The sequence below is a fragment of the Propithecus coquereli genome, unplaced genomic scaffold, assembly GCF_000956105.1.
Source record: "Propithecus coquereli isolate 6110/MARCELLA unplaced genomic scaffold, Pcoq_1.0 Scaffold25, whole genome shotgun sequence".
In the NCBI taxonomy this organism is placed as follows: Eukaryota; Metazoa; Chordata; class Mammalia; order Primates; family Indriidae; genus Propithecus; species Propithecus coquereli.
In genome coordinates, this window is record NW_012148063.1 from 3490203 (window position 1) to 3513577 (window position 23375).

The 23375-nt window shown below is 35.7% G+C and overlaps 1 protein-coding gene across 1 annotated transcript in view; it reads left to right on the plus strand.

Annotated features, from left to right (window-relative positions):
- The window catches only part of LOC105812402 (T-lymphoma invasion and metastasis-inducing protein 2-like), a 466869-nt gene that overhangs the window by 12571 nt on the left and 430923 nt on the right, over positions 1–23375 (plus strand). The window contains 1 exon segment of the mRNA XM_012646833.1: positions 20016–20099. Coding sequence (XP_012502287.1) covers positions 20016–20099 — 84 coding nt within the window.

Consider the following 23375-nt stretch of genomic DNA (forward strand, 5'->3'; position numbering starts at 1 on the left):
AGGGGTGGGGATGGGAATGGATTACCATAAAGAGTTAAGAAGTAATGTGATAAGCATTTTGATCTGAAGAGTAGTGATGTCACCTATGTATACTCCGTATACTTTACTGTATAGGCTGTGATGTACACAGTACAACTGCAGGGGGCATTGTGTACAAAAGGTAAAAGCTCATTTTCAAGGAAATAGCACCTTTGGGTAGGGGGTAGGGTAGGGAGGAGTGATTGGGAAAGTAGGTTAGGGTCTGCTGATGAAGGGCCTTTATATATACCGTGCATAGGACCTCCTTTTTAATCAAAAGATAATGGAGATTCTGAAGGGTTTTAGATGAAAACACAAATTTTAAATTTTAAAATTTGTGTTTTAGAAAAATGATTAGCATCTTTGTTGAGCAGGGAAAGGCAATGGTGGGATGAGATGGGAGAAGGAAGGTTAAATTAATTTGGAGAAGGTGAAGGGGCCCAATTAAAGTAATAATAATGGTGAGAAGAAGAAGGGCAATAGAAATTTAATAATAGGGAGCTGGGTATGAGGATGGGGTGCCAGGGCTTTGGCTTAAGTGACTAGGTTGATATAATGGTATGGTATCAATCACGAAGATAGGCAAATCATGGGGAGCAAGTAGCTTCAGGAGAAGGATAATTTGGAGGGTTAGGTTAGATGGAGGATTTTTTGTTTCCTCACCAAGAGTCAAAAGATCCTGGCCAGGCGCGGTGGCCCACGCCTGTAATCCTAGCTCTCTGGGAGGCCGAGGCGGGCGGATTGTTTGAGCTCAGGAGTTCGAGACCAGCCTGAGCAAGAGCAAGACCCCGTCTCTACCAAAAATAGAAAGAAATTAATTGGACAGCTAAAAATATATAGAAAAAATTTGCTGGGCATGGTGGCGCATGCCTGTAGTCCCAGCTACCGGGAGGCTGAGGCAGTAGGATTGCTTGAGCCCAGGAGTTTGAGGTTGCTGTGAGCTAGGCTGATGTCACTGCACTCACTCTAGCCCGGGCAAAAGAGTGAGACTCTGTCTCAAAAAAAAAAAAAAAAGAGTCAAAGATCCTCATTATAGGAGGAGGATTAAAATCACCCATACCTCAACCACCCAAAGACCGTTATTGTAACTGTTTTGTTGAATATAGTAGTTTTGTACATCTTGAATATTTGATGTCAGTGGAACATCAGGGTTTAGTTATCCAGTTGAATATATGGATTGGACACCTGGAGAGAATAGGCTAGAAATGAAGATTCACGAGAGGGTACAATTGTCGAGGGAGATTATATACAAAAAGAAGAGAAGCAGGCTTAGAGCAAAATCTTGTAGAATCTTTTATCTTCCTTGGGTTTTTCCTTGCTCCCTCCTTCCGATTCTCCCATTCTCCCATCCTCCTATTCTCCTCTCCTCCTCTAACCACCCTGCCTTGACCCTTTCTTTCTATATTCTTGTATTTGTGAGAATAAGGACATTTAAAAGCGACTCTTTGTGGCATATGCTTGATTTTAAACTGCTTTTACAACCAGATGTTCTTGTATGCAGTTAAAACATCAGTACTAAATGGAATGATCCATGAATAAAATTAAAGATTTAAATTTTGTTTAATAAGATTTTATTAGAATTTCTTAACATTAAGCCTACTCTCATCATTCAGCATTTTATTTACTCTTTTAGTCGCAAAGTTCGTTACCTTAACTTTATTGTAACCAATTTATTGTGAACATGGAATTGTGAATTTAAAGACTGTGTCATTAGAAATAGAACCCATATTTATTTGAGAAATTTCAGCCAATATAGTTTTGGGGATTTGTTATGAAGAAGCTTTATTAGTGAATTATTCTTTTTCTTCACATTTTTGTCATTTCACTGTTAATAATACTTGTAAAATTAAAAAGAGGGTAACATTCTTATTTTTTCATTTTGATATTTACAAAAGACATGGGAAGGAACTGAAATTAAAGGAAGATGGGTTATTTGGATCCCAGGGAAAAATTTAAACAGAAGTAGTATTTTTCATATGTGTACACTTGTTTGTTTATATATTTTGTTTTCTACCATGGAGAATCATTTCTCTTCTCTTCCACTTTAGAATAGGTTAGCTAAAGGCCATCACAATCATGTTATGCATTTGTAGCTGTAGGTGTAGCTAAAGTTATGGTTCTATAATTGGGTTCCTTGTTTACTTCCGTGCTTACACTTGATTTCCAAAAACTACAACTTTCAGACCTTAAAGATTTCTGTCATTCAGTAGACTAATTTTACAGAGGAGGAATCAAGATTCAGAGATGATGAAACTTGTTCAGAATCACACCTTATTAGGGACACATAGTGGCCAGATGAGAACAAATTTATATTTTCTGTGTCTCAGTGTATGGTTCTCAATTTTTTCACTCTGGATTTTTTGAGTGTGATTTTGGTAGTGTTTATGTTTCTTGGAGGTCGAGGAGGAGTGGGAATTGGTAGGTCTTAGTAGATTATTAACATTTCATGCTAACTCTTGGGCAGAATAAGGAATAAACTGTTGTGCTGCTACTCTCCTGCTTATAGAATAGAGTGCCACAGAAAAATATGCTTTCCTTGGCAGAGAAAGTATTACACAGTAACACCCACTTAGCCAGCAGTTCTCCAGCAACTCATCCTCCACAGAAAACTAAAAAGCCTCTGAGTCTTTGAGTACAGAGCTCATGTATTTTGTACCTTCTTTGTAAGAGAGGAGTGCAGTTACTCTATAAGTCTGTATCCTTAGCATGTTTCTAATTTTCATATTTTAATAATGATGGCTACTTTGTAATTACTTCTTTTAGATTTTTGCCAACTGCTGTTTAGAAAGTTCCTAGTGCAGGTGTTTTAAAGCATGAAAGTTTACAAAATTAATATGTTTGCTATAAAGTAAGATGTGACAGATGACATTTGGGGCAAGGAAGGACATGATGGGTTTATGATTAATAAAATGGCATCAGACAAGATGACCTTTAGGATCCCTTAAATATTAATCCTAATGAATGAGTTTTCTAATTAATTTTTTCTTAGCCTCATTTTAAAAATAGAAATAATGGTGTCATCCTTGACTACCTCTCACAGTTGGTTTGAATATTTTAAAAGCTTTAAAAATTTTATGAAGTATTTGGAAAGCTAAAGAATACTGGTTTTTTAGCTTTTCAAATTCTAGCAAAGGTAGTTTTTTAAAAAAAAGTTGCAGCTTGGGAACAGTAGTGTCATAGTGGATATCCCTGTTGCCCTGGAAAGTGTCTTCCTATTATAACATACTTTAATAATGGATAAAAATCATAGAGGTTATGAGTTACAAAGAATGTGCTAGATTATGTTTAGCATATTTTCCAGGTTGGGGAAATAATTGAACAAGATCTTTGAACAGCTAACAGTGACAACATACAGACCATAATGTATTTTGGACTACTATTACTAATACTACTGGTCAAGAATTTGTCGGGTTTTGTTTAATTAACAGGGTCTGCTCTGTTGTCCAGGCTGGAGTGCAGTGGTGTGGTAATACAATAGCTCATTGCAGCCTTGAATTTTTGGACTGAAGTGATCCTCGCACCCCATCGCCTGTAGCTGGGACCATAGGGACATGCCTGGCTAATTTTTTCTTTTTTAGTTTTTTGTAGATATGGGGTCTTGCTTAGTTGCCCAGGCTGGTCTTGAACTCCTGGGCTCAAGTAATCCTCCTGCCTCGGCCTCCCAAAGCTCTGGGCCTACAGGCATGAGCCATGACACCTGGCTAGCAGTCATTATTTATAAAAAGAGCAGTAGGTGCATAGGGTGCAGTGAATGAGAGCTTTTAATAGTTTGACTTTTTCACAGTGAACACTTATTACTGTTGTAGTATTTTTTCCCAAACCCAAACAATGTGTGTTTCAGCTTTTGGCAGAAAGTTGGAGTTGGTCTGTTTTAATATTTATTTGAATTAAATCCCGTAGAGAAAGGGAGCTTTCTTGGTAAGATTTTGAAGACCCTTTAACTCTGTTGAGGATTGCTTAAGATTCATGTTTAAATGTAACCTACTTAGCTATTATTTGATCAGTAGACTCACAAGCTTTATAATCTTTTATCTTTTAATTAAAGTTGTCTTGATTATTAGGTTGATGCTATTAAATGGTATGTCTCCACAGTTACCCACCGTCTTCTTCCTTGACTCAATGGTGTATATTTAGTTGGTTGCCAAGTGGTGAACTTCTTGTTTTTGGAAACTAGATCACATCTGGGTATTTGGGTAGCCAGAACTGGTTTGAGACATGGTTCTATAACTTACTACCAGTTTGAATTTAGTTAAGTCACTTATCCTAAGTTTATACATCTGTAAATGGGAATAATAAATATCAATCTTACCAGGCCATTCTGAAGGTAAAAGAGACACAACAGTTGTGATAATGCTTAGTAATTGACAAAGGGCTTTACAGATAAAAAGTAATATTTACTGCTTTCTTTCTCCTTTCTCACGCAACTGTCTGTTTTAAATCTTTCTATTGGTTCTCTTTTCTGAAATGATTTTTTACCTTAAGGCCTAGAAGGCTCTTATTTTACTTATTCTCCCTCTGATACTTAGTTTTCAGTATTTATTCCTCATGTCTTCAAACTGTTATCTCTTCAGGAATGACTTGTATTTTTTATTTTCTCTTTTGGGATTCAGTCCATGTATTCTAAGTATTTTGTGTACATTTGCGCTTAAAATTATATAGCTGTCACCCCAGGTCTAAACTTTCCTTTCTTCCACAAACTTCTTGCTTTTTTAGACTTCCTCTTTATGTCAGTAGTATAATTATGTTCCCAAATACTCAGACTTGAAAACTTAGAATTATCTTAGATGCTCCTCTTTCATCCATATCTTGTCAGTCATGAAATCCAATGAATTGTTTTTTAAAAAAACATTTTGTGTCCTTCCCTTTTATTCTCAATATTAATGCTTAAGCCTGTATCCTCATCACGTCTCCCTTGGTTTGTTATAGTCAGTTTTTAGTTGGCTCTTAATTTAGAATTCTCTTCCTCTCTAGTTCATACAGTAGAACTAGATACTTTAGATTATTAGATTAATTTTTACTAGTATTAATTTTGGTAACAATTTTGCTAGAAGCACTTTGTACTTCTAAAAACCTTTCAGATTTCCTTTGTCTTCAACTATACAGATTTCTGACCTATGGCTTTAAGGCTTTTTATAAGTCCATTATTTTATAAGACTGTATTTATAAATAAGCATAAAAATATGCTTATTATATACCTTGCATATACATGATGCTATGAAAGGGGAAGATTTACTATATGTACAGCTATACACTATGTAGTCCCATTTTTGTGTTGGCTTAGGAACTCAGTGATTTCCCAGTAGGAAAGCATAGAGTTCTATTGAGAGTCAAATGCATTCCCGTTAGGAAATAGCCACATCTCCTTTTCTTTTTGTAAATCACTGTTTGTGAACAGATTTATTGGTAAGTGTGTTATAAATGTAAATGGTGTGGAAGCAGAATTATAGTTGTAACAAGAGTGCTCTCTTTTCCTAATTGGCCCATTTCACATTCATTTTCTTTATTAAACCTTGTCGCTCTTGTTTCCAACTGTATGTATATTTCATTTATAGGCTGAATACTTCCCCAGTATTTTTATGTTGGCACTAAATTATGTCATGTGCTCTTGTTTTCATGAGAAAAATTCTGAGGTCCTCCTGGATCCCCCGAAGTTTAAATACCACTTTAGTACACAGGATTAATCCTCTGTTAAATGCATATGAGAGTGAGAGGAGAATAACGATGTGTAGTCACTAATAGTTAAGGTTAATATACACACTTCATATTAGTGATCTATAGAATTGCCTGTGATTACATTTGATAGACCTTTGGCATCATCAGTGAATTGTCAGAACTGACAGTGGTAAATCTCAGAATGTGGAGAACCTACTGTATTATTATGATGGTGTACATGTGACTCCTCCTTCCACTCTAGTAGGTTGTTAGGTAATTGAGATGAGGGTCTTCATGTCATATTTTGTTTCCTAAAGGGTTAATATTACGCTCGTTTTCAGTAGCTAGCAGTGAATGTTGGCTTGATTCAGCCTAAGTCACTGTTGAATTTGGTTTTCGATTTTACAGTTCTTTAATTTTTTAATTGATTTTACCTTGATAATAAAACTTTATTAATCTGAGTTAGAGTATCATGATTAACTCTCAGAGTAAATCTGAACATTTTATACAAGGATGGCTATTTTATTATACAATATTACAAATGATACTGGCGAATATTTCAGAATAAAACATTTTGCTGCATTGAAATAATGTTCTTCATACCCATGAATGTTGGCATAGCACTGTAGTACAGGATTGCAAAACTTATTAAAATACATAAAGTTTGAGGGAGAGAAATTTATTATCATCAACCATGGCTCTGACATTCCAATGTTTTGAGTAAAGTTAATCTGCTGCATTAAGGTGAATTTAGGTATGAGGTAGCTGGCTAAATTTCTTTTGCTAGCTTGTATTAGGTTTCCTGATTACCTTTGGAACCCAGTAAGGTACTTTATCAAAGTCAAATCATTATATATTTCAACACCTAATACATAACTGTTTTGGAGTTATGTATTAGGTATTCATTGTCGAGGATGTGAAAAATTCTTTTATTAGCTACTATTTATTGAGGACTTTCAGTTTACAAGGTCAGTTTTCCAAAGTGGATAGATGAATGGAGAGAGAGGGGGGTGGATTGATGGATATATAGATCTGTATGTCTGCCTGCATATACACACACATACATATACTACTAATGGTGGGATATGATTTTAGGTATGAAAGCTATATCCTTTTTCGTTTTTCTGATTACAACAAGGAGAAAAAAAAATCTCAGCTTGGTATCACAAAGTCTTTTGTAACTCTAGATATTTACTAATCTCCTTTTTAAAAACAAAACAGAGATTGCACTTTAGACTTGGCCTTTGGCAAACAGTATTATCTAGAGAGAATTTAATAATGTCTTCCTTTCTTTGTAATTAATTTTAATATTACCTTCTATTTATAGCTGTGAGCTAGACCAATATCTTTTTTAAAAATACATTTATATTTTTTACCACAACCCACAATAAAAAATGGAGTTTGTGTTGTGTCTAATAGTCACATACATAAATATAACAAGAAGAAAAGTGTCACCCAAGATTGGTCAGTATACTTCGTTATTTTCTGTTTTGTTCTGTTTTAACTGGGTGAGAATTTCCTTGAAAAAAGTTTCATCTAGTGGGTTAGCTAGATTATGGAAAGAATGGCATGAAATAGAAAAAAGAAATGTGTAGTAGGACTTTTTTTCCTTTTAATTTTAAGAAAATTTTGTATGCCTAATATATTCAGTTCCTATAACAGATTTTTTCTGAACGTTTTTTCTTGTTTTTGTATTTCTTATATTTATGAAGTTATAATTATTACAGATATTTTATATTTGTCATTGAACATATTAGACGTTTCCATATTTCTACATTAATAATGTATCAGGTTTACTTACTGTATCTTATGTACCTTATTAAATTTTTCTTACTGGACACGTAGGTTAATATATATTTTTTGTTTTTACTATCAGATAATATTGATGTGAAAATACGATTATGGCCTTTTACTTCTTAAATTAGGTAAAATCACGAGTAAAACTTTTCCGTTGCTTATATTTGGCTTCATACTACCTTTTTCTTCTAGATACTGTATTTTTCAGTTCTAAAATTTCCATTTGGTTTCTTTTCGTAGTTACTCTTCTGTGCGGAAAACTTCTGTCTTTGCATTTATTTTCAGAGTGTATAATTACTTTTTTGAGGATGATTATAACTTCTTTTAAAATCTTTGATAATTGCAAAGTCTGTCATTTTGGGATTGGCCTTTGTTGATTTTCTTTTCCCTTGAGCCATGGACAGATATTTGTGTGTGTGTATGTGTGTGTGTGTTTGTTTTGGTATATCAAGCAAGTTTCACTTGTATACTGGACATTTTCAATATTATGTTGTAAGACTTCATTGAAATCCTCTGAAAAAGGTGGGTTTTTGTTTATCAGGCAATCAGTTTGGTTAAGTTCAGGATGCAAATTCTGTCTTGCTTTTTTGTGATGGGTCCAGTGTAGTTCAATTTTCAAAGAATTTGTTCTGTTGTTGAGGTGTACTCAACACACGTTCCGCTCAAGAGTTAGTTTAGGAATTGGGCAGTGGTTTACTTGGATTTTAGTTCTCAATGCCTTGGCTGTGCTTCTTTGGGTCTGTTTCGTATAGGCACAATTTTAGGATGAGCCCAGGACTTAGTTCAAACACAAAATTAGGGGATCTTCTTCTCCAGCTCTCCCTTGGATTCCCATACATTCTCCAGATCCCAGGGCTCCCTTTTCCCTGGCTAAAAAGTCAAGGTTATCTTCGAGGCTTAGCCTTCAGAATAAAGTAGTGAGAGAGAGGGATAGGAATGCCTACCCCATTCCTTGGATAATAGGACTCCTTTTTCTTGTTCCTCTGGCCAGAGAGCGATCTTCTCTTGAGGTTTTAGATGCCAGTATGGCAACAGGGTCTACCTTTGAACCATTGGCAGGAGAGAAAAGGGGAGAGAAAAGGGAAATTCTTCTCTTCTCCTTTCTTGCCCTCCTCCTCCACAGCGTGGAGGAGTCCTTTTATCTACACTTCTGGCTAAACGTAGAGGGTTTCTCCTAGTGTTTTTGCCTCTGTTGTTGGCTGCAACGTTTTGTGATTCTGCCAGCACTGGGATCAAAGCCAGGAGATCGTAGATCATACAAAACACTATGATTACCTTAGGTCCTATACAGCCGCCTTCCTCCTTAGCTTTCACTGGTCATTACTGAGGTTTGACTCTCAGTCTCCCGTTTGCCTCCTGTTTCATTAGGTCATCAAATATGAAATGTACGATTTCAAATCAAAAGTTTTGTATTTTTTAATATCTCAAAGAAGAAGCAGTACAAAGTATGTGCCTAAACTGTTGATACAATTTTGCCATCTTAACGATAGCTGGTTTATGCCAGCAGCAAAGAAGCCTGGAGAGCGAGTGACGGTGAAATTGCGAAAGGCGTTTTCCACAGCTTGTTGAGAATTGAGTATTTTTTTCCTTGCAAGAAGTGGTCCAAAGCCTGGAAGAAGTAGTAGTCAGTTGGTGCAAGGTCTGGTGAATACGGTGGCTGACAGAGAGTTTCCAAGTCCAGCTTCTGTAGTTTGAGCAGTGTTGTTTTTTTCGACATGAGGATTGGCGTGTGACTATTGACCAATCTTGGCTGCTTAATTGCAGCCATCCTCATCACTTCATCCAGTTGGTTGCAGTAGACATCTGCTGCAATGGATTGACCAGGTTTCATGAAGCTGCAGTAGATAATACCAGTGCTGGACCACCAAACAGACACCATTAGCTTGTTTTGATGAATATTCAGTTTTGGACTGTGTTTTGACACTTCATCTTTATCCAACTTTGTGCCGAACGCTTGCGATTGTCAAAAAAGAATCCGTTTTTCATCACATGTAACGATACGGTATAGCAATGGTTCACCTTTGTGTTGTGACAGCAAAGAAAGGCAAGCTTTGACACGATTTCTCTTCTGATGCTCATTTAATTCATGCAGTACCCATGTATCCAGCTTCTTTACCTTGCCGATTTATTTCAAATGGTCCAATATTGTTAGAATAGTAACGTCAAATCTTGCTGCTAATTCACATGTAGGTTGAGATAGATTTGCTACCATTATAGCTTCTAGCTCATCATTATCCACCTTGGTCTCAGGCACCCACATGGCTCATTTTCAAGATTAAAATCACCAAAATGGAACTTCTCAAGCCATCAACGTACTGTGTGTTCATTAGCCACATCCTTCCCAAACACTTCATTGTATTTTGAGCTGTCTGTGCTGCATTTATTCCACGATGGAACTCATTTGAAAATAACATGAATTTTTGACTTACCTTTGGTTTCACAAAGATTGCTCTAAAAAAAAAATTGAAAGATAAACACAAGCCAAAATGTGTGTTTGAAAGAATGAGGATGTACCTTCATAATAAAAAAAAAAAAATTTCAAAGTGAACTGTCAGAGATACCAACTGTCAAACTTAGTACTTAAGGAAATCGGACATTCCATACTTAATAACCTAATGCTTTCAGAGTCTTCCAGTAGTTGATTTTTGTGGGGTTTTTAGTTGTCATTGGTGAGAGAGACCCGTTAGTTGGCTTGCTGCATCTTGGCAGGCACTGTAAAGCCTGTGCACTTTTTAAAGTATTTTTTAATCCCTTTTATTCCAGGAATTTGGAAAGGATGTGCAAATTTGTGTGTTGAATTAAAGGGTGTATGCAAACAAGTTTTTTTGTGGACTAAATTTAGTTCTTTATGTAATTTTTTTGAGGAAGTTGATTATAATTTCTCTTCATTCCAAAGCAGGTTTAAACTTGTACCTTAAAAAAGGGGGTTCTGGATTTGAGATTCTGAGAAAGATAGGCAATGTTGCATATTCTTCACCACATGTTATTATCTTTATTGTATATTTAACTATACTTTACAAACTGTTTCTTTAGTTTATTAGAATATTGTCTGTCTCTGAAAATAAACAACTGGAAGTTCCGTGAGACGTTTGTCTGCTTTGTTCTATTTTCTTCTTGGTGCCTAGCACTATCGAGTATATTTTGAATGAGTGATGAATTGTGGGATTATAGATAATTTGCATTTTCTTTCTACTTTGTGTTTTTTTGTATTTTCGAATTTTCTATTTTAAAATATTTTCTATCCAAGAAAGTTTATAAGAATATTTTTTAAAAGAAGAGATTATTTCATATGTTCAGTAACTAGTTATTAGGTATTTTAACATTTCAGTTTGTATGTGCTTTGGTATTTGCAGTTACCTATAGTCTTGTTTTTCAAAGATGCCTTTGAAACACTTTGTTCTGAAGTTTTCATATCAGCATGTTTTTTAATATAAAACTGTTGTGCCTTTGTTAAAAGCCTAATCTGGGAGGGTCTTCTCAGAATGTCTGTAATGTCTCCTTTTTGGCCTTTGCTCTTTAAAAATTCTGATTGCTCAAGGATATTGCCACATCACTAGAAGTTAACCCAGACTTATATTATGTGGTGTACAAAGAAATTTACTTTAAAAATCTTAGGAAGAGGAGGAGGGAGGGTATGAATATACTCTCCGGGGATGTGAGATTGCAGTGTTTATCAAAAACAAAAGCAAGCCCCCCCATATTTGTGAGGTTGAAAATGTTACCCAAATTCAGGGGTTGGCCTGGTTTTGTAAATAAGTTCTGTTGGAACACACTGTGTCCATTCATATCTGAATTGTCTATGGCTGCTCTTCTGCTACAAGGGACAGAACTGAGTAGTTGGGATAGAAGTAGTATGGCTTGCAAAGCCTAAAATATTTACTCTTTGGCCCTTTATGGAAAAAGTTTGCTGATCCCTGGCCTAATTGATCACAAGTAGCTTTTAAGATCTTTATTAGAGATAAGTTTTGTGGTGGAGTAGCCAGCACCAGCTAACATAGTTTGGGTAAAAGAGTCCTCAGACCTTGATTAAAATCATTAGAAATTGATTTAATTTGAGTAAGTTTTCAGATTAAAAATAGGCATTTGCTGTGGTGCCTACAAGTGATAGTATAGAAATTTAAAATTTTGTGAAGTTTGAAAAAAAATTAAAGGGGACACAAGCTATCAAAATCTATGGGACACAGTAAAGCAGTTCTAAGGGGAAAGTTCATAGCCTTAAATGCCTGCATCACAAAGACAGAAAGATCACAAATTAACAACCTAATGTCACATCTCAAGGAACTAGAAAAAGAAGAGCGAACCAAACCCACAGCCAGCAGAAGAAAAGAAATAACAAAGCTCAGAGCAGAACTAAATGACATGGAAACCGCAAAAAAATACAAAAAGAGTCAGTGAAAGAAAAAGTAATACAGAAAGGATCAATGAAAGAAAAAGTTGGTTCTTTGAACAGATAAAATTGATAGACCTCCAGCTAGATTAACCAGAAATAGAAGAGAAAGCTCAGATAAGCTCAATTAGAAATGAAAATGGAGACATTACAACTGATACCACAGAAATACAAAATATCATTTGTGAATACTACGGAAATCACTGCACACATAAACTAGGAAACATACAGGAGATGGATAAATTCCTGGAAACACACAACCTCCTAAGTCTGAATCAGGAAGAAATAGAAATCCTGAACAGACCAATAATGAGCAGTGAGATTGAAGCACTAATAAAAATCCCCCCCCCCAAAAAAAGCCCCAGACCAGACGGATTCACAGTCGATTTCTACCAGACCTACAGAGAACTAGTACCTATCCTACAGTAATTATTCCATAACATCGAGGAGGAGGAGGAAATCCTCCTTAACTCACTCTATGAAGCCATTATCACCTTGATACCAAAGCCAGGAAAGGATGCAGCAAAAAAAAAAAAAAACTACAGACCAGTATCTCTTATGAATATAGATTCAAGAATCCTCAGCAAAATACTAGCAAACCAAATTCAGCAGCACAACAAAAAAATAATTCACCATGATCAAGTGGGTTACATCTCAGGGATGCAAGGATGGTTTAACATATGCAAATCAATGTGCTTCACCACATAAACAGAAGCAAAAACAAAGAGTATATGATCATCTTAATAGATATAATTTCATTGAAATTATAAGTAGCCAAAGAGGGGGCAGATCTGAACTAGGACTTTATTTCAGTCACTGGAGGTCAAATGTATATAGAAAGTTTGTGTAAAGGTTTTGTCACCTGACATTAGGTAATATTAGAACATGGCATGTGAGGGGAAGAATCTGAATAATATAGCACAGCAGGCACCAGTAGCCCTAGAAAAGGAAGAATTTGATGTAACAAACTAACTGGGATCAGCAGTCACTTAAGACTTTGAAATACATGGCAGCAGCAAGCCAGATCCTGAGAAGTAGACTGGTTATAGAGAAAACTAGATAGCTGGAAAGCCCAAGCCTAGAGAGCATGCAGCCGTGGTCTTCTGACCCAAGCATAGAGCAAGCATAGAGCTCTGAATCGTTAGGCAAAGGAAAAGAAAGGTCTCAGAATCAACTTTCATTCTTAACCATTTTTCAGTGTAAAACCATGATGTGTTTTCTTTCCTGGATCAGATTTTGAGTTGTGGAGAGAATTACATTCCCAATTCTTGGAGGCAGGTTAACATATCTGATAAGAATGAGGGTTGAAATGAAGCTTGGTAGTTCCTAATAGCAGTGTTTATACCACTTGTTAATGAGTTATCAGTTGGATAATGAAGGTTTATTCTTGAATGCTTGCTATGTGCTAAGCATTGTGTCATATCTTGTAGATACAAAGATAGATTAAATATAGTTTTTTCATGTACATTAAATTATTTATAGAAGTTTATTAAAAGCTTCTAATGGACTGGCAGCATTTAATCACTGTATTTTTCTAAGGTACCGAGTTGGTATAGTGACAGTCACAGAATTCTCAACACATGGTCTTTGCGGAGGTCCTAGAGGATTGAGGTCGATGCTTACGATTGAGCAGTAGTGGACCATGCAGAAAACTTAAATTTGGATGAATTGACTTGGAGGGAAACTGGATGGTGACAAACTGTTTCTAAAGTCATGTACTAGGTTCACTTTAGTTAAATAAATTTGTACACCATCTAATTCAAAAAGAACTTTGAAGCAGCTTAGTTAACACATTTAAGCACATTAGAAAACATGTTATTTTTGTATGCAACAAAACTAGTTATATATAGCAGAGAAAAGATGTGAATAGGCCTTTGAGATATGTGTTCAAACTAGTAAAATAAACATATCAGCAAGACCCCTAGAAGCCAAGGCAAAAGGGGGGACATGTTAAATTATCCATCTTTGATAAAAAGTAACCAAACAGGAACTAGCTGAATCACGCTTCTGTTTCTGAATTCAAGGAGAATATACTTAGTGAATTCTTGAATAAGAGACTTTTTTGGGTACAAATAATTATTTCTTCAGCAGATCAATAAAAGGCAGTATTCGAGGGGAGATTTTTATCAACCTTCTTCGAAAGTTGAGGACTTGCTAGTAAATTTTAGTAAAAGCATTCAGTGAAGAATTAGATGAAATGACCTGTTTTCTGATAAGATTTAATAAAGAAATGGGATTTTAGAGAATCTAGAGAAATGGTTAGTTGGAAGCACATGTATAGCTGACCCTCGAACATTGAGGGTTTAGGGCCACACAGTCAAAAATTGGCATATAACTTTTGAGTCCCCCAAAACTTAACTGCTAATAACCTACTTTTGAATGGAAGCCTTACCAATAACATAAAAAGTCAACTAACATATATATTGTATGTTATATATATTATTGATTGTATTCTTTTAAGCTAGAGAAAAGAAAATCTTAAGAAAATTATAAGAAAAGGAAATGTATTTACTATTCATTCATTCAGTGGAAGTGGATCATTGTAAAGGTCTTCATCCTCATCATCTTCAGGTTGAGTAGGCTGAGGAAGAGGAGGGGTTGTTGTTGCTGTCTCCAGGGGCACAGGTGGAAGGGGAAGTGGGAGAGTCAGGCACACTTGGTGTAACTTTATGGAAATACATTGTAATTTCTTTCTGAGTTTCTGCTTTTTCACGCCTCTAAAAATGTTTCTATACTGTGGTACCAGCCTCCTTCCACAGTTGCTTTAGTTTCAATGCCTGTGTCATAGAAGTGTCCATGTTGTAAAATAAGTCAAACGCTGTCTTAAATAATCTGAACCCTTCTGTTAGATAGTCTAACGTCAGTTTGTTTTCAGGCACTGCTCTTCGCATTGTCTGGCACTGGTTTCGAAGCACTCATCTCTATCAAGTCATCTTCTGTTAATCTCTCTCCTTTGGTGTCTCTTAGCTCTTGAATTTCTCCAAGATCCATATCTTGAAACCCTTCACTCCCTGCCTTTTTTGCCATATCCACAATCTCTTTCATGATTTCCTTCAGTGGCTGTTGTAAATCCTGTGAAATCATTTACAACATCTGGACATGGTTTTCTCCAGCAACAATTTATTGTTTCAGGCTTGATGACTTTCATGGCTTTTTCTGTAACAACAATGACATTTTTAGTGGTGCAATCCTTCCAGAGTTTGGTGATGTTCCATTATTAGGGTTCTCTTAAATAGCGATAACAATTGTTTCCATAGAGTGCTGCGTATAATGAGCCTTAAAGGTTTTTATGACCTCCTGATCTAGAAGCTGAATTAGAGACGCTGTGTTTGGGGGCAGGTAGACCACTTTGATACCTTTGATGTTGAACTCATGGGGTTCTGAGTGGCCAACGGCATTGTCCAATATCAGAAGGACTCCAAAAAGGTAATCCCTTACTGGCAAGGTGTTTCCTGACTTCAGGGACAAAGCATCAAATGCAAACAGTCCAGAAAAGGAGTTCTCATCATCCAGGCCTTGTTGGACAACCAAAAGACTGGCAGCTGGTGTTTATCTCTTCCCTTCAAGGATGAGGGGTTTGGGGGGTTAGCAACCTTAGAGATAAGGGCAGTCCTGGTCATAAACCTGACTGCATTTGCACAAAATGGTATTGTTAGCCTATCCCTTCCTGCCTTAAATCCTGGTACTCGCTTGTCTCCTTACTAATAAATGTCCTTTGCGGCATTTTCCCCCCAGAATAGGGTATTTTTATCTGCATTAAAAACCTTTTCAGGCAGATAGCCTTTCTCCTCAATGATTTTTTTTTTTTATTGTGTCTTGGAATTCATCTGCTGCCCGTTGGTCAGCAGAAGCTGCTGCTTCTATTAGCTTTGCATTTTGAAAGCCAAACCTAAATTATCAAACCATTCTTTGCTGGCATTAAATTCTGTAACTTTAGATCCTTCGTTTTCCTTTAAGTTGTCATGTGATGACTTTGCTTTTTCTCAAATCATGTTAAAGTCTACAGGTATGCATTTCTTACAGCAATCCTGCACCTACATACAAGCTGCATTTTCAATACAAGATAAAAAGATACTTCACAAAAAGTTAAAGGTTTTTGTGCCTGCTGGTGTAGCTGCAGCCACAGCTTCATGAATTTCCTTTTCTTTTTTTACGATGATCCCTACCCTGGATTCATTGATGTTGAAATGGTGGGCAACCACAGCTGCAGACCTCAATCTGCAGTACATATCAAGTATTAATAATTCAAATTTTTCTTGTAACGTCAAGACTTTTCTCTCCTTCTTGGGAGCACTTCCAGCAAGCATCACTGCTGGCACTTCGTATGGGTCCGATGGTGTTATGTTACTGCACTAAACGTGATGAAAAATATATGGGAACTGAGAGAAATCTCTTTTACTACGATGTACAATTTACTGGAGAGACAAACTGCTTATGTGGAGATGATTATTGTCACTTGATGTTTTAATTGGATACTCAACACGAGAGCTCGTTGAAATAGCAACAGAAGGTGGCTATGAAATTATTACACTAGTATAGTTAATTTTATGCAGTTATGATTTAATACTGTATCTTTACTTTTTTTTGCATTTCTCTGTACTGTGAATGGCACCCTATATGGTCTGTAAGTATATGCTAAAGTTTTGATAAATTTTAACTTTTTGTAATAGATTTGTATATTTTTTATGGTAATAAATGATAAAATAGACTAGTGTCTATGTATATTTTATGCATTCATGACATTTTCTTATATTTGTTTGACATTTTGAGGTTACGTGGTTCATCTGTGAGTTTTTTCAAATTCTCAAAAATCTCCAAAAAATTTTCTAATATATTTATTGGAAAAAAATTCATGTATAAGTGGATATGCACAGTTCAAACCTGTGTTGTTTAAAGGTCAACTGTATTAAGTGAGTCTTTGAAATGTACCGTATTACTCAGTATTTTTCTGAGTAGCACCTGAAGTGTCTGTAGTAGGTGTGTTTTTAAGGGAGGGTCTCAGATGAGAGCTGACTTTTCGCACTGTTGAAAATGTTTTAGAAGCAAAGCTTTAGTCTGCTAAAATATGGACTAATGCTTGATTGAAACTTCAGAACTTTACCACAGAAAATGAAAGAAGTAATGTGTTGTCAACCATAGAACAACCTAATGCCTCTTTATTACCCCAGTAATACAAATAACTGTAGAATGTACCGTCAAATGGCTGAGTGATAAGGTTTCATGGATCCCTTAATAGTATTCATTTAAATGGAGAATGCCTACCAAAGAGAAGGATTTTAATTTTAATAATGGCTAACCCTTGTTTGAGTAACTTCAATATGCCCTAAAAGCTTTATATATAATGTTTCTGTGAAGTGAGTATTGTTTCTGTTTGTAAATAGAAAACGAAGGTTCAGAAGTTTAGCGACTTTTAATAAGGTGACATAGTTGGAATTCCAATCCAGATCTTTCTGGACAAAGCTTATGCATTGCCCTGTCTTGCATATATTTATTTTAATTTGTCTTTAACAAATATCTGTCCTCTGTCTTGCACTGAGGATACAATTTGAAGAAAAGGAAAAAAAATCTAAACAAAAAAGACAGGGTTTGTGTTCTTAGAGCTTATTCTCTAGTAAAAGAGGGTAGGTGTGAATTTCGGATGGGACTGCTAAGAATTTCTAGGAAATTGACCTTTGCTTTACATGGTTTGCTGTGAACACTGTAGTTTATGTTAACATTATTTTGCACCTGATGAGAAGACTGGCATTCATATAGATTTTCTAAAACAGGGAATAGTAAAATTTCCTGTGAGTTTGGCAGAGTTCTAAATTTGAGTTAGTTTAAGAGCTTAAGAATCTTGAAGAGTTCTTAGAAAGTATCCGATGGGATCCTAATCCTAGTTAGGCAATAGCATGAACATATGGATACCTCTGTGTGCACTTAAAAGAGAAGGATGTTTGCATTTCTACCAGGATTGATTTCAGCTTGGACAGGTGCTCGTATACAGTTAACCTCTTATTAACTTAAATTTCATTAAAGTACTTTACATCCTTTGTCTCTTAATGACTATCAACCTGTGACAGTCTTTTTTTTTTGAGACAGGGTCTCACTCTGTTCCCCAAGCTAGAGTATAGCTCACTGCAACCTCACACTTCTGGGCTCAAGCAGTCCTCTGGCCTCAGCTTCCTGAGTAGCTGGGACTACAGGCGCGTACCACCATGCCCGGCTAATTTTTCTATTTCTCTTTTGCAGAAACAGGGTCTTGACATGTTGCACAGACTGGGACGGTCCTTTTTAAAAATCAAGTATTAGTTAAATAATCATACAAGTAAATGTCAGATTATTGCAATTAATGCTTCAAAGGTGAATGATATACAATGAAAGCATAAAAGGGGGAGCGGATATTGATCTGGTTGGGGAAATAGGGAAACTTTTCCTCATTAGATGATGCTTTGATTAAGGTGGATGAGTACACATTATAGTGGGGAGGCCCTAGTGGAGAGTATTCCAAATAGAGGAAATAAGCCTCATTTTAAAGGTGCTGTGGTAGGGAACTGAAAAAAAGAGCATTGTGTCTGCAGCAGGGGGCTGGGTGCATGGTGTGAAATGAGGCTGGAAAGGTAGATAGGAGTCAGACCAGGCAAGGTCTTATACATAGAGACTTTTTGTGTTTTTTTAATACAAAGAGTGAGAAGTCCTTGACTGTTCTAAGGGGGTTTTGGGAGTGGATGGGTGTCAGTCTCCTGATCAGATTAGGTTTTGGAAAGATAGCTCTCAATGTGGTATAGAACATGCCACATTTATTTAGGTATTCTCCAGGTGAGAGATGAAGGTAATTTAGACTGTGATCATTGTGGTTAGAAAAGGAAGGGAAAAAATTATGGGGAAAACTGAGCAAATTCCAGAGATGTAAAGGATAAACATGAATAGAATTCAGTGATGGATATGTTGCAAGGGGTGCTGGAATGAAAGCTATAGAGGACTTCCTAAATTTCTGGTTGGTTAACCAACAAATTCTTTTTGAGTTGTTTTTAATGCCTATTCAAGTTGTTTTTGCAGTGCTCTAATGGCTAAAGTTTAGTTTCCAGACTTGTAGTTAATACCGTATAATTGTTAAAAATCTTAGCGTCAGTGAATACACTGGAAGTTTTAATCAGTATTCATTTAAGCTTAGTTATTTGTCTGTTGCCTAATTCCCCCACCTTGTCTTTAACTGTTTTCTAAGCACTATTATTTTCCTTTGCTTATATGAGAAATTTCAAAATAAAGATGGGTGGGGTTATTGTTAGATCCCTTGATTTTTAAAAGCAGTTTTTATTGAGATACATACCATAAAATCAGCCAATTTAAAGTGTGCAATTCAGTGGTTTTTACTATATTTACAGAGTTGTGCCATTATCACCACAGTCAATTTTAGAATATTTTCCTTATCCTAACAAGAAACACCGTACTCATTAACTGTCATTCCTTGTTTCTCCCCAACCATCTCAGCCCTGGACAACCACCAATAGATTTACTTTTTCTGGATATTTCATATAAATGGAATCATATAATACGTGGTCTTTTTTATCTGACCTCTTCAGCTTAGCATAATGTTTTTGAGGTTTGGTCATGTTGTAGTGTGCATCAGTACTTCATTCCTTTTTATGGCTCATATTTCATTGAATAGATAAAGCACATTTGTTTATCCATTCATTAGTTGATGGACATTTGGATTGTTTTTCCTTTTTTATGAATTTTGAATGAATAATGCTATACTGAACATTCATGTACAGATTTTTACTTGAATATATGTTCTTGATTCTCTTGGGTATATACCTAGGAGTGGAGTTGGCTGGGTCATATGTTAACTGTTTAATTTTTTGAGGAACTGTCCAACAGTTTTCCAAAGCTGCACAATTTTACATTCCCACCAGCAGTGTATAGAAGTTCCAATTTCTTCACATTCTTGCTAGCACTTGTTATCTATCTTTTTTATTATAAGCAAGTAACTATTAACTGATAGCTCATTATGGTTTTGATGTGCATTTCCCTGATGGCTAGTGATGGTGAGCTCGATTTTTAAAAGAAAAGCAGCATTTTGATTTTATCGAGAATATAAAACTGGAAATGTTTGATAGTTTCATGTAATTGCTTGGAGACACTTTTGCTGTATTTAAAATTTGTTCTTCTTTCTCATCAGTTGTATTCCCTGAATGACTATAAACCACCCATTTCTAAAGCGAAAATGACCCAAATTACGAAGGCAGCCATCAAAGCTATTAAGGTGAGTAATAAATTTTACTCTTGTGTTTCAAAAGAAAATACTACACTAATATTTTGTATCGGGGAAAATTTTTGTAGATTACATATTCTTTTCTGCTTTACAGTGTTAATACATCATCATGGTGGAAAAACATAAAAGAGAAAATTTATCACCTGCGAACTCTCCCACCTAGAGAGAGATACTTTTTTTTTTTTTTTTTTGAGACAGAGTCTCACTGTGTTGCCCGGGCTAGAGTGAGTCCCGTGGCGTCATCCAGCTCACAGCAACCTCAAACTCCTGGGCTCAAGCAGTCCTCTGGCCTCAGCTTCCTGAGTAGCTGGGACTACAGGCATGTACCACCATGCCCGGCTAATTTTTTCTATATATTTTTAGTTGTCCAATTAATTTCTTTCTATTTTTAGTAGAGACGGGGTCTCACTCTTGCTCAGGCTGGTTTCGAACTCCTGAACTCAAACAATCCACCCGCCTCGGCCTCCCAGAGAGCTAGGATTACAGGCGTGAGCCACCGTGCCCGGCCGAGAGATACTTTTGATAAATATTTTTCCATAAACTTTGAAGCAATAATTTTTCCTTACCTTTCTTAAGCACGTAATATTTTGGACATATCCACATTGAGAAGAGTGTTTTTAACACTGTTATTTGTCATACTGACTTTGCAGAATCTTGAAACACAAGTTGGTAAAAGGTTTCTAAATATTGACATATTAATTTTCTTTCTTATTGAATTTATTATAGATTTGAAAATGGGCCATTATGGGAAACAGTTGGGCCTCACTGTACATAAGATATATGAACTGTGGGAAAATACCGTAGACATTTAGCCATTGCTTTAATACAGTGGGTTTTGAACCTCTGTTGACTCATGGATGCTTCTGAAAATCTCAGGAAAAGATTGGATCCTCTCCAGAGAAATACACATATGCACAAAATTTTACATAAAATTGCTTGGCTGAAGGACCCTTTGAAGTTCAGCCACAGCCATTTTCCCAAGAAATTCTTATCCCCAGGGCTAAGACTCCCTGCTTTAGTAGGGCTCTTAAAATTGAGAATGAATAAGTGCTTATTTCTAACTAAGTAGGTATTAACCTATGAATGTTAAGTGATATGTTTTCCTACTCTGAATTAAACATTAAGCATAACCAGAGGCACCAGCTAGTTAAGTTGTCTTTTGAATATCAGCAATGTATTAAATTTAACAAATTCCTACTTACTAGTAATTGTTACTGGGAGAAAATTTAGGTAATTAGTTGAAGTCACAGTTTTCTAATGGCCAAAGCTTAGTTTTCAGACTTGTAGTAAATATCTGACATCATTGCAGTTAAAATCCCTGTACTTTAACATGCAGAAAATGAAAGAGAAGATAAGTTCAGTGACATATAAGCACATTTAAGGCAGAAAATTCTTCAAAGAAGTGATTTTTCAGGGTATCTATAAGCTCAATATAGAATAAGTTTATTGTGTTACACTTTCTTATCTGTAGTATTCTGCATTATGACCTGAATCTTATGATCATGACCATCTGAGGGTATGCAAACACGTATAATTATTTTTATTCTGTGAAAATTAATAGTTGATGCATTTTACATAACTTGTTGAGAAGAATACAATTTTCATTGAAGGACTTAATGAGGTGTAAGTGCTAACATTATTTCCTATTTTCAGATGTTGGAAGGGACTAAGAAATTAAATACTTTGCAATAGTAGGGATAAATACAGCTAGAATTTGAACCCAGGTTCCTGTCACTCATGAGCCTACCTCTTTGGGTGTGGTGGCACATGGCTGTGGTCCTAGCTGCTCAGCGGCTGATATGGGAGGGTCGCTTTAGCCCAGAGCTATCCTGGGCAACATAGCAAGACTCTGTCTCAAAAAAAAAAAAAAAGTACTAAGAAGAGTAAATGTTTAAAAAAAAAAAGTCTTACTTATTGTGATACACTGTACTGCTTTGATTTATTATTACTGTTTTTAATTTTGAAAAAATATAAACAGAAGTTGTAAAATATTATGAGAGCATCACATATTTTTCCCTTAAAATTTGCTAATTGTTAACTTTTTGCTACATTTGCTTTATTTCTATGCACGTGCAGGCCCACACACTATTCTCATTTTTTTTGGCTAAATCATTTGAGAGTCTTCATTCGTAATAGTACTCACTCCTTAAATACTTGAATTTGGATCTCCTAGGAACAAAGACATTTTTCTAAGTAACCATAATACACCAAATCACATATGCAAGAAATTTCACTTTCGTATAATTATTATTATACAATTCATCCTAATTCATCCTTATATTTCTGCATTTGTTGCAGTATTGACTCTAGTAGCTGTCCCCTGCACCCTGCTTTTTCAGGATCCGGTCAAGATCACACATTATACTTATTTATCCTTTTACCCAGCTGTTTTTTTCCCATGATGTTGACATTTTTGAAGAATCTAAACCAATTGTTTTTCAGCACTGTATTATTTTAATTTTTTAATGTTGTTTTTAAAAAATCATCATATTCAACCCCAAGTACTGTATTATTTAAAACTTCATTTATTACATACATAACCTGAGATTTTAACTAGCTTTTCAGTTGGATTTAAATGATACTATCTTTCATATTGAGGTAAGTCATTGCTTTTTATCAGTGTTTAGAGAAATGATTACCTTAATGAGGGCTTGTCAACAAAACTCATGGATAACGTATTGTGGAAGAAGTCCTATGAGAATTCAGAAACTTTGAATAAAGTTTAATAAGCGGTTTTATTCTAATTAGCAACTAGAAGTAGAAAACACTGTCAAAGTATCTTCCAGAAGAGTTGTTTAATTCATTCAATATGTAATTATTTAATATTTTATATATCAATTTTCAGTGTTTAGGTGCCTGTAAAGTGCCTAATAACTTGAAGTAGTAGTTTAGCTTTTTTACTTAGGTAACTTAAACTGTTGAGTAAACTGATACTTTATAGTAAGTAAACTTTAACCAGACTTAAACTTGCAGATTTTGATTTGGTGAATTTGAGTTAATGATTATTTTCTTTATATATGTATGTATGAATGAATCAATGAGAGAGATAGGGTCTCCCTCTGTCACCCTGGCTGCAATACAGTGAGTGGCACTATTACAGCTAACTGTAACCTCAAGCTGTTGGGCTCAAGTGATCCATCTGCCTCAGCCTCCCAAGTAGCTAGGACAGGCAGCATGTGCCACCGTGCTCAGCTAATTTTTAAAATTTTTTGTGGAGTGAGAGTCTTGCTGTGTTGCCCAGGCTGATCTCAAACTCCTGGGCTCAAG